The sequence below is a fragment of the Phlebotomus papatasi genome, chromosome 2 (genome assembly GCF_024763615.1).
Source record: "Phlebotomus papatasi isolate M1 chromosome 2, Ppap_2.1, whole genome shotgun sequence".
Lineage (NCBI taxonomy): Eukaryota > Metazoa > Arthropoda > Insecta > Diptera > Psychodidae > Phlebotomus > Phlebotomus papatasi.
Genome location: NC_077223.1, coordinates 83286269 through 83299128, shown reverse-complemented (window position 1 = coordinate 83299128; position 12860 = coordinate 83286269). Strand labels below are relative to the sequence as shown.

General features: G+C 32.5%; 1 protein-coding gene across 1 annotated transcript in view; it reads right to left on the bottom strand.

Annotated features, from left to right (window-relative positions):
* Window positions 1–1276, bottom strand: part of LOC129804714 (LIM and SH3 domain protein Lasp) — a 48381-nt gene extending 47105 nt beyond the window's left edge. Inside the window, exon 1 of the mRNA XM_055852258.1 lies at window positions 1041–1276. Coding sequence (XP_055708233.1) covers window positions 1041–1109 — 69 coding nt within the window. The 5' untranslated portion in view covers window positions 1110–1276. The remainder of the gene's footprint in view (window positions 1–1040) is intronic.
* Between the last annotated feature and the right edge of the window lie 11584 nt (window positions 1277–12860).

Below are 12860 nucleotides of genomic sequence, written 5' to 3'. Positions count from 1 at the left end.
TTTTAAAAAAATGCCTCAACTACACATTTTTTTCATCATATTAAAATGAATATAAAAATAAATAAAAGAAGCAATTTACTCAGCACAATTTTGCACTCCCTTGAAAATTCGAGACTTTTACAAACAACAATTTCGCGTATCACTGAAGATAAGATGCTGAAGCCTCATTCTCTGCCTTTTCTCTCTTCACACTCGCTTCCATTCTTCCTATTCTTCTTCTGTATCTGTTTAAACCAATACATTCCACCACGAAAAAATATCGCTCAAAAACAAACGAGAAAACGCATTTTTTGTGTGGCAAAGTTCAAGGACGTTTGACTTCTCCAGTCGCTTGAGGCCCCCCAATTGGAGGCAATTGAGAAAGATTTTATGGCAAGAAATCCAATAAAAAGTCCAATTGGATTTTTTTATTGTTGAATTTCTGACAGTTGGATTTCTAACGGATATTTTAAATTTTAAAAGGATTAGAAAAAAATCCCTGGGGGATGATCCTTTTAGACATCTACCGGTGGGTGTGAGGACTATTTGTTTTTTGATGAAAATATTCATTTTTTGGGATTATCTAGGGGTTTTTCCTTCGAAAGGGGTGGATTAGGTCCAAGTGAGGCTCCTAAGAACCTTATTGGGATAATTTACTCAGAAATTTCCAAGAAAAAAGCCAAAACAACATCGATCCTCGAGCACTAGCCGCCATTTCGGCTCACAAAATTTGAGACATCGCCCGAATTTTTAACAGTTTTCTATTATTTAACTAAAATTCTGCATGTATTGGCACCTAAAAGCTCCTAGGGAGCCTCCAAAATCCCCCACGTGACTCATTTTCCCGGAAAACTCCCCAAATTTCAATAGAAATGCATCAATCCGTAGAGCAGATGTTTTCAGTAATGCCATCACATGAGGGATTTGATGTTTTTGAGCAATTCTCTGTTTTTATACTAAAAATCCTATAAATTCCAGCAAAAATTGCACTTTGACCACTTCCCGAGTCACTAAAAAGGCCATAGAATACTAGGGAATGCTTAAAAGTGGATAAAACACACCTTGTCTAAACATTTTAGCTCCTCAATGGGATAAACTATTTTGTTACACCTCGCACATGATTTATTCATTTTTCCACTGTTATCCTTCCTTCTGAGCACAGTATTGGGGTTATTTGAGCAACTTCACAGGTTTATTTTCACAGAGAAATGCGCTTTTTTCACTAGGAATTTCTGTAGGAGGGCGAAAAAACGCGTTTTGAGCACCACCTTTCACAGTAAAATCTCCAGCACGACTGAAAATGAAAAAAAAAAACGTTTCGGCCGCCGTCGCAAGCTTAACGAAGTGTCTTCGGCGAGCTGAACGAAAATTGCATCTTGCGCCATCTTGTTAGTCACCTTGGAAATTTTGCTTTTGCTAATCGCCACGGGAGCTCTTTCTGGTAAATTTTTCTCTTTATAGATGGATCGGAAGAATATTCTGAGGATGTCTGATAAAATTCCACGGGGAGAATTAAGCAAAAATTAATGTAAATCGCAAAAGCCGGGGATTGAGTAAGTTGAGTAACAAAGGTGACGAAATCCAATCAACTGTAATTGTTAAAAAATTATTTCAGGATATTTTCTTTTTTTGTGCAATTTTTCGAATGAGAATTGGAGACAAGGGAGAGATATTAGGGTCGGAAGTGGTGTACAGGTGTAAATGTAGTGGTTGGAAGTATTCGGAAGTGGGAGTGCTTCAAATAGGGTAAGTTGCATAAATTGGAACAATTTCCAGAGGCTCGAACATTGATACAAGATTAAAGACATTACAAATACATTTTTCCCTGATGACATACATAAATTTGCTCCTTGATTCTTCTAGAATATTACCGTTTCATGGAAATTCTTGAAAAACAGTTTGAAAAGTTCTTAAATACAAGAAAAATACGTGAGTGCAAAACAATATAATTTGGACAGGGTGGGACAAGTTGGACGTGGGAATTTGGACAATGCGTAGGGGAAGGTTGTGCAAGTTTCAAGATTTTTTACTGAATGCCATACACACTGAATCAATTGTACCACTAGGGTAAAGTGTGTAATTAAAAAGTAAAAAACATTAAGGCTTAGATATATATTATTTATTAAATCTTTTTCTTGGATATTTTAATTTTCTTGCTTTGCTCCTTTTCTTCTTTTATTTTGAACCTTTCTTCCTGTTTCTGAAGTCTAATTCTTTTTTTTTCTTGCATAGCCTCTTCTTTTAGCTTTCTTTAATCATACGAATTGTCACAAAGAACTTCAAACATGAATTTCAATTTATTTGCCTTTTTACCCATCTGAAATAAAAAGAAAACCCCTGCAATACAATCGTATCTCCGGATGTCCAACTTGTAACTTTTGCTCACGCTTCAAATAAGCACTTTTTCTTCATACAGTTAGTAATTATATCAAATAAAACCATTACGTACCGTTAACTATCGAGATTAAACACTTTATTCCACTAAAATTTGCCAGAAATATTGAGAAATGTCAACAGAACCGAAAAACCAAAGTCACTCTTCTTGTGTTTTTATTAGGAAAAAATGGCCGATCGATGTATTTTTTCGACGGTGAAAAGTTACACTGTCAATTGAGGTGAGAATTTTATACGTTAAATCTTATTCATATGAATGGATTTTCACTTTATTTGCAGCACAAGGAACCAAATAATTAAACTATAACATAGAAAAATATACTAATTAAAATTTAGTACTGTATTTATCAAGAAAAAATTGCCTGTCCAACATGTCCCAGCGATATTTTCCAACTTTTGCCATTGTCCAACTTGTACCAATTTACCCTACGTATTTTTCAGACTACGTTAAGATTTTTAATTCGGGCGGCAAATCTTTAAACGCGAATATCTCCTAAACTAGAAGAGATAGACCCCCCAAAGTTGGCATCAAAAAAAAATTTTTTTTAGGCATATTTTGTATGTAAATCTTTAAACGCGAATATCTCCTAAACTAGAAGAGATAGACCCCCCAAAGTTAGCATCAAAAAAATTTTTTTTTAGGCATATTTTGTATGCAAATCTTTAAAGGCGAATATCTCCTAAACTAGAAGAGATAGACCCCCCAAAGTTGGCATCAAAAAAATTTTTTTAGGCATATTTTGTATGTAAATCTTTAAAGGCGAATATCTCCTAAACTAGAAGAGATAGACCCCCCAAAGTTGGCATCAAAAAAATTTTTTTTAGGCATATTTTGTATGTAAATCTTTAAAGGCGAATATCTCCTAAACTAGAAGAGATAGACCCCCCAAAGTTGGCATCAAAACAATTTTTTTTTAGGCATATTTTGTATGCAAATCTTTAAAGGCGAATATCTCCTAAACTAGAAGAGATAGACCCCCCAAAGTTGGCATCAAAAAAATTTTTTTTAGGCATATTTTGTATGCAAATCTTTAAACGCGAATATCTCCTAAACTAGAAGAGATAGACCCCCCAAAGTTGGCATCAAAAAAAATTTTTTTTGGCATATTTTGTATGCAAATCTTTAAACGCGAATATCTCCTAAACTAGAAGAGATAGACCCCCCAAAGTTGGCATCAAAAAAATTTTTTTTTAGGCATATTTTGTATGTAAATCTTTAAACGCGAATATCTCCTAAACTAGAAGAGATAGACCCCCCAAAGTTGGCATCAAAAAAATTTTTTTTTAGGCATATTTTGTATGCAAATCTTTAAAGGCGAATATCTCCTAAACTAGAAGAGATAGACCCCCCAAAGTTGGCATCAAAAAAAATTTTTTTAGGCATATTTTGTATGTAAATCTTTAAAGGCGAATATCTCCTGAACTAGAAGAGATAGACCCCCCAAAGTTGGCATCAAAAAAAATTTTTTTTAGGCATATTTTGTATGTAAATCTTTAAAGGCGAATATCTCCTGAACTAGAAGAGATAGACCCCCCAAAGTTGGCATCAAAAAAAAATTTTTTTAGGCATATTTTGTATGTAAATCTTTAAAGGCGAATATCTCCTAAACTAGAAGAGATAGACCCCCCAAAGTTGGCATCAAAAAAATTTTTTTTAGGCATATTTTGTATGCAAATCTTTAAACGCGAATATCTCCTAAACTAGAAGAGATAACCCCCCAAAGTTGGCATCAAAAAAATTTTTTTTAGGCATATTTTGTATGTAAATCTTTAAAGGCGAATATCTCCTAAACTAGAAGAGATAGACCCCCCAAAGTTGGCATCAAAAAAAATTTTTTTTTAGGCATATTTTGTATGCAAATCTTTAAAGGCGAATATCTCCTAAACTAGAAGAGATAGACCCCCCAAAGTTGGCATCAAAAAAATTTTTTTTAGGCATATTTTGTATGTAAATCTTTAAAGGCGAATATCTCCTAAACTAGAAGAGATAGCCCCCAAAGTTGGCATCAAAAAAAATTTTTTTAGGCATATTTTGTATGCAAATCTTTAAAGGCGAATATCTCCTAAACTAGAAGAGATAGACCCCCCAAAGTTGGCATCAAAAAAAATTTTTTTTAGGCATATTTTGTATGTAAATCTTTAAAGGCGAATATCTCCTAAACTAGAAGAGATAGACCCCCCAAAGTTGGCATCAAAAAAAATTTTTTTTAGGCATATTTTGTATGCAAATCTTTAAAGGCGAATATCTCCTAAACTAGAAGAGATAGACCCCCCAAAGTTGGCATCAAAAAAATTTTTTTTAGGCATATTTTGTATGTAAATCTTTAAAGGCGAATATCTCCTAAACTAGAAGAGATAGACCCCCCAAAGTTGGCATCAAAAAAATTTTTTTTAGGCATATTTTGTATGTAAATCTTTAAAGGCGAATATCTCCTAAACTAGAAGAGATAGACCCCCCAAAGTTGGCATCAAAAAAATTTTTTTTAGGCATATTTTGTATGCAAATCTTTAAAGGCGAATATCTCCTAAACTAGAAGAGATAGACCCCCCAAAGTTGGCATCAAAAAATTTTTTTTAGGCATATTTTGTATGTAAATCTTTAAAGGCGAATATCTCCTAAACTAGAAGAGATAGACCCCCCAAAGTTGGCATCAAAAAAAAATTTTTTTTAGGCATATTTTGTATGCAAATCTTTAAAGGCGAATATCTCCTAAACTAGAAGAGATAGACCCCCCAAAGTTGGCATCAAAAAAATTTTTTTTAGGCATATTTTGTATGTAAATCTTTAAAGGCGAATATCTCCTAAACTAGAAGAGATAGACCCCCCAAAGTTGGCATCAAAAAAATTTTTTTAGGCATATTTTGTATGTAAATCTTTAAAGGCGAATATCTCCTAAACTAGAAGAGATAGACCCCCAAAGTTGGCATCAAAAAAAATTTTTTTTTAGGCATATTTTGTATGCAAATCTTTAAAGGCGAATATCTCCTAAACTAGAAGAGATAGACCCCCCAAAGTTGGCATCAAAAAAATTTTTTTAGGCATATTTTGTATGTAAATCTTTAAAGGCGAATATCTCCTAAACTAGAAGAGATAGACCCCCCAAAGTTGGCATCAAAAAAAATTTTTTTTAGGCATATTTTGTATGCAAATCTTTAAAGGCGAATATCTCCTAAACTAGAAGAGATAGACCCCCCAAAGTTGGCATAAAAAAAAATTTTTTTTAGGCATATTTTGTATGCAGATCTTTAAACGCGAATATCTCCTAAACTAGAAGAGATAGACCCCCCAAAGTTGGCATAAAAAAAAAAATTTTTTTTAGGCATATTTTGTATGCAAATCTTTAAAGGCGAATATCTCCTAAACTAGAAGAGATAGACCCCCCAAAGTTGGCATCAAAAAAATTTTTTTAGGCATATTTTGTATGTAAATCTTTAAAGGCGAATATCTCCTAAACTAGAAGAGATAGACCCCCCAAAGTTGGCATCAAAAAAATTTTTTTAGGCATATTTTGTATGTAAATCTTTAAAGGCGAATATCTCCTAAACTAGAAGAGATAGACCCCCCAAAGTTGGCATAAAAAAAAATTTTTTTTAGGCATATTTTGTATGCAGATCTTTAAAGGCGAATATCTCCTAAACTAGAAGAGATAGACCCCCCAAAGTTGGCATCAAAAAAATTTTTTTTAGGCATATTTTGTATGCAAATCTTTAAAGGCGAATATCTCCTAAACTAGAAGAGATAGACCCCCCAAAGTTGGCATCAAAAAAAAATTTTTTTAGGCATATTTTGTATGTAAATCTTTAAAGGCGAATATCTCCTAAACTAGAAGAGATAGACCCCCCAAAGTTGGCATCAAAAAAAATTTTTTTTTAGGCATATTTTGTATGCAAATCTTTAAAGGCGAATATCTCCTAAACTAGAAGAGATAGACCCCCCGAAGTTGGCATAAAAAAAATTTTTTTAGGCATATTTTGTATGCAAATCTTTAAAGGCGAATATCTCCTAAACTAGAAGAGATAGACCCCCCAAAGTTGGCATCAAAAAAATTTTTTTAGGCATATTTTGTATGTAAATTTTTAAAGGCGAATATCTCCTAAACTAGAAGAGATAGACCCCCAAAGTTGGCATCAAAAAAAAATTTTTTTAGGCATATTTTGTATGTAAATCTTTAAACGCGAATATCTCCTAAACTAGAAGAGATAGACCCCCCAAAGTTGGCATCAAAAAAAATTTTTTTTTAGGCATATTTTGTATGCAAATCTTTAAAGGCGAATATCTCCTAAACTAGAAGAGATAGACCCCCCAAAGTTGGCATCAAAAAAATTTTTTTTAGGCACATTTTGTATGCAAATCTTTAAAGGCGAATATCTCCTAAACTAGAAGAGATAGACCCCCCAAAGTTGGCATCAAAAAAATTTTTTTTTAGGCATATTTTGTATGCAAATCTTTAAAGGCGAATATCTCCTAAACTAGAAGAGAAAGACCCCCCAAAGTTAGCATCAAAAAAAATTTTTTTTAGGCATATTTTGTATGTAAATCTTTAAACGCGAATATCTCCTAAACTAGAAGAGATAGACCCCCCAAAGTTGGCATCAAAAAAAATTTTTTTAGGCATATTTTGTATGCAAATCTTTAAAGGCGAATATCTCCTAAACTAGAAGAGATAGACCCCCCAAAGTTGGCATCAAAAAAAAAATTTTTTTAGGCATATTTTGTATGTAAATCTTTAAACGCGAATATCTCCTAAACTAGAAGAGATAGACCCCCCAAAGTTGGCATCAAAAAAATTTTTTTAGGCATATTTTGTATGTAAATCTTTAAAGGCGAATATCTCCTAAACTAGAAGAGATAGACCCCCCAAAGTTGGCATCAAAAAAAATTTTTTTTAGGCATATTTTGTATGCAAATCTTTAAACGCGAATATCTCCTAAACTAGAAGAGATAGACCCCCCAAAGTTGGCATCAAAAAAAAATTTTTTTTAGGCATATTTTGTATGCAAATCTTTAAAGGCGAATATCTCCTAAACTAGAAGAGATAGACCCCCCAAAGTTGGCATCAAAAAAATTCTTTTAGGCATATTTTGTATGTAAATCTTTAAAGGCGAATATCTCCTAAACTAGAAGAGATAGACCCCCCAAAGTTGGCATCAAAAAAATTTTTTTAGGCATATTTTGTATGTAAATCTTTAAAGGCGAATATCTCCTAAACTAGAAGAGATAGACCCCCCAAAGTTGGCATCAAAAAAATTTTTTTTAGGCATATTTTGTATGCAAATCTTTAAAGGCGAATATCTCCTAAACTAGAAGAGATAGACCCCCCAAAGTTGGCATCAAAAAAATTTTTTTAGGCATATTTTGTATGTAAATCTTTAAAGGCGAATATCTCCTAAACTAGAAGAGATAGACCCCCCAAAGTTGGCATCAAAAAAATTTTTTTAGGCATATTTTGTATGCAAATCTTTAAAGGCGAATATCTCCTAAACTAGAAGAGATAGACCCCCCAAAGTTGGCATCAAAAAAATTTTTTTAGGCATATTTTGTATGTAAATCTTTAAAGGCGAATATCTCCTAAACTAGAAGAGATAGACCCCCCAAAGTTGGCATCAAAAAAAATTTTTTTAGGCATATTTTGTATGCAAATCTTTAAAGGCGAATATCTCCTAAACTAGAAGAGATAGACCCCCCAAAGTTGGCATCAAAAAAAAAATTTTTAGGCATATTTTGTATGTAAATCTTTAAAGGCGAATATCTCCTAAACTAGAAGAGATAGACCCCCCAAAGTTGGCATCAAAAAAATTTTTTTAGGCATATTTTGTATAGCAAATCTTTAAAGGCGAATATCTCCTAAACTAGAAGAGATAGACCCCCCAAAGTTGGCATCAAAAAAAATTTTTTTAGGCATATTTTGTATGCAAATCTTTAAAGGCGAATATCTCCTAAACTAGAAGAGATAGACCCCCCAAAGTTGGCATCAAAAAAAAAATTTTTTTAGGCATATTTTGTATGTAAATCTTTAAACGCGAATATCTCCTAAACTAGAAGAGATAGACCCCCCAAAGTTGGCATCAAAAAAATTTTTTTAGGCATATTTTGTATGTAAATCTTTAAAGGCGAATATCTCCTAAACTAGAAGAGATAGACCCCCCAAAGTTCGCATCAAAAAAATTTTTTTTTAGGCATATTTTGTATGCAAATCTTTAAAGGCGAATATCTCCTAAACTAGAAGAGATAGACCCCCCAAAGTTGGCATCAAAAAAAAATTTTTTTTAGGCATATTTTGTATGCAAATCTTTAAAGGCGAATATCTCCTAAACTAGAAGAGATAGACCCCCCAAAGTTGGCATCAAAAAAATTTTTTTAGGCATATTTTGTATGTAAATCTTTAAAGGCGAATATCTCCTAAACTAGAAGAGATAGACCCCCCAAAGTTGGCATCAAAAAAATTTTTTTAGGCATATTTTGTATGTAAATCTTTAAAGGCGAATATCTCCTAAACTAGAAGAGATAGATCCCCCAAAGTTGGCATCAAAAAAATTTTTTTTTAGGCATATTTTGTATGCAAATCTTTAAAGGCGAATATCTCCTAAACTAGAAGAGATAGACCCCCCAAAGTTGGCATCAAAAAATTTTTTTTTAGGCATATTTTGTATGCAAATCTTTAAACGCGAATATCTCCTAAACTAGAAGAGATAGACCCCCCAAAGTTGGCATCAAAAAAAAATTTTTTTAGGCATATTTTGTATGTAAATCTTTAAACGCGAATATCTCCTAAACTAGAAGAGATAGACCCCCCAAAGTTAGCATAAAAAAAAAAATTTTTTTAGGCATATTTTGTATGCAAATCTTTAAAGGCGAATATCTCCTAAACTAGAAGAGATAGACCCCCCAAAGTTGGCATCAAAAAATTTTTTTTAGGCATATTTTGTATGTAAATCTTTAAAGGGGAATATCTCCTAAACTAGAAGAGATAGACCCCCCAAAGTTGGCATAAAAAAAATTTTTTTTTAGGCATATTTTGTATGTAAATCTTTAAACGCGAATATCTCCTAAACTAGAAGAGATAGACCCCCCAAAGTTAGCATCAAAAAAAAATTTTTTTTAGGCATATTTTGTATGTAAATCTTTAAAGGCGAATATCTCCTAAACTAGAAGAGATAGACCCCCCAAAGTTGGCATCAAAAAATTTTTTTTAGGCATATTTTGTATGTAAATCTTTAAAGGCGAATATCTCCTAAACTAGAAGAGATAGACCCCCCAAAGTTGGCATCAAAAAAAAATTTTTTTAGGCATATTTTGTATGCAAATCTTTAAAGGCGAATATCTCCTAAACTAGAAGAGATAGACCCCCCAAAGTTGGCATCAAAAAAAATTTTTTTAGGCATATTTTGTATGTAAATCTTTAAAGGGGAATATCTCCTAAACTAGAAGAGATAGACCCCCCAAAGTTGGCATCAAAAAAATTTTTTTTAGGCATATTTTGTATGCAAATCTTTAAACGCGAATATCTCCTAAACTAGAAGAGATAGACCCCCCAAAGTTGGCATCAAAAAAAATTTTTTTTAGGCATATTTTGTATGCAAATCTTTAAAGGCGAATATCTCCTAAACTAGAAGAGATAGACCCCCCAAAGTTGGCATCAAAAAAATTTTTTTTAGGCATATTTTGTATGTAAATCTTTAAAGGGGAATATCTCCTAAACTAGAAGAGATAGACCCCCCAAAGTTGGCATCAAAAAAATTTTTTTTAGGCATATTTTGTATGCAAATCTTTAAACGCGAATATCTCCTAAACTAGAAGAGATAGACCCCCCAAAGTTGGCATCAAAAAAAAATTTTTTTTAGGCATATTTTGTATGTAAATCTTTAAAGGCGAATATCTCCTAAACTAGAAGAGATAGACCCCCCAAAGTTCGCATTAAAAAAAAATTTTTTTAGGCATATTTTGTATGCAAATCTTTAAACGCGAATATCTCCTAAACTAGAAGAGATAGACCCCCCAAAGTTGGCATCAAAAAAAATTTTTTTTAGGCATATTTTGTATGTAAATCTTTAAAGGCGAATATCTCCTAAACTAGAAGAGATAGACCCCCCAAAGTTGGCATAAAAAAAAATTTTTTTTAGGCATATTTTGTATGCAAATCTTTAAAGGCGAATATCTCCTAAACTAGAAGAGATAGACCCCCCAAAGTTGGCATCAAAAAAATTTTTTTAGGCATATTTTGTATGTAAATCTTTAAAGGCGAATATCTCCTAAACTAGAAGACATAGATCCCCCAAAGTTGGCATCAAAAAATTTTTTTTTAGGCATATTTTGTATGCAAATCTTTAAAGGCGAATATCTCCTAAACTAGAAGAGATAGACCCCCCAAAGTTGGCATCAAAAAAAAAATTTTTTAGGCATATTTTGTATGTAAATCTTTAAAGGCGAATATCTCCTAAACTAGAAGAGATAGACCCCCCAAAGTTCGCATCAAAAAAAATTTTTTTAGGCATATTTTGTATGCAAATCTTTAAACGCGAATATCTCCTAAACTAGAAGAGATAGACCCCCCAAAGTTGGCATCAAAAAAAATTTTTTTTAGGCATATTTTGTATGCAAATCTTTAAAGGCGAATATCTCCTAAACTAGAAGAGATAGACCCCCCAAAGTTGGCATCAAAAAAAATTTTTTTAGGCATATTTTGTATGCAAATCTTTAAAGGCGAATATCTCCTAAACTAGAAGAGATAGACCCCCCAAAGTTGGCATCAAAAAAAAATTTTTTTAGGCATATTTTGTATGCAAATCTTTAAAGGCGAATATCTCCTAAACTAGAAGAGATAGACCCCCCAAAGTTGGCATCAAAAAAAATTTTTTAGGCATATTTTGTATGCAAATCTTTAAAGGCGAATATCTCCTAAACTAGAAGAGATAGACCCCCCAAAGTTGGCATCAAAAAAAATTTTTTTTAGGCATATTTTGTATGCAAATCTTTAAAGGCGAATATCTCCTAAACTAGAAGAGATAGACCCCCCAAAGTTGGCATCAAAAAAATTTTTTTTAGGCATATTTTGTATGTAAATCTTTAAAGGGGAATATCTCCTAAACTAGAAGAGATAGACCCCCCAAAGTTGGCATCAAAAAAATTTTTTTTAGGCATATTTTGTATGCAAATCTTTAAACGCGAATATCTCCTAAACTAGAAGAGATAGACCCCCCAAAGTTGGCATCAAAAAAAAATTTTTTTTAGGCATATTTTGTATGTAAATCTTTAAAGGCGAATATCTCCTAAACTAGAAGAGATAGACCCCCCAAAGTTCGCATTAAAAAAAAATTTTTTTAGGCATATTTTGTATGCAAATCTTTAAACGCGAATATCTCCTAAACTAGAAGAGATAGACCCCCCAAAGTTGGCATCAAAAAAAATTTTTTTTAGGCATATTTTGTATGTAAATCTTTAAAGGCGAATATCTCCTAAACTAGAAGAGATAGACCCCCCAAAGTTGGCATAAAAAAAAATTTTTTTTAGGCATATTTTGTATGCAAATCTTTAAAGGCGAATATCTCCTAAACTAGAAGAGATAGACCCCCCAAAGTTGGCATCAAAAAAATTTTTTTAGGCATATTTTGTATGTAAATCTTTAAAGGCGAATATCTCCTAAACTAGAAGACATAGATCCCCCAAAGTTGGCATCAAAAAATTTTTTTTTAGGCATATTTTGTATGCAAATCTTTAAAGGCGAATATCTCCTAAACTAGAAGAGATAGACCCCCCAAAGTTGGCATCAAAAAAAAAATTTTTTAGGCATATTTTGTATGTAAATCTTTAAAGGCGAATATCTCCTAAACTAGAAGAGATAGACCCCCCAAAGTTCGCATCAAAAAAAATTTTTTTAGGCATATTTTGTATGCAAATCTTTAAACGCGAATATCTCCTAAACTAGAAGAGATAGACCCCCCAAAGTTGGCATCAAAAAAAATTTTTTTTAGGCATATTTTGTATGCAAATCTTTAAAGGCGAATATCTCCTAAACTAGAAGAGATAGACCCCCCAAAGTTGGCATCAAAAAAAATTTTTTTAGGCATATTTTGTATGCAAATCTTTAAAGGCGAATATCTCCTAAACTAGAAGAGATAGACCCCCCAAAGTTGGCATCAAAAAAAAATTTTTTTAGGCATATTTTGTATGCAAATCTTTAAAGGCGAATATCTCCTAAACTAGAAGAGATAGACCCCCCAAAGTTGGCATCAAAAAATATTTTTTTTAGGCATATTTTGTATGCAAATCTTTAAACGCGAATATCTCCTAAACTAGAAGAGGTAGACCCCCCAAAGTTGGCATCAAAAAAAAAATTTTTTTTAGGCATATTTTGTATGTAAATCTTTAAACGCGAATATCTCCTAAACTAGAAGAGATAGACCCCCCAAAGTTAGCATCAAAAAAAAATTTTTTTTAGGCATATTTTGTATGCAAATCTTTAAAGGCGAATATCTCCTAAACTAGAAGA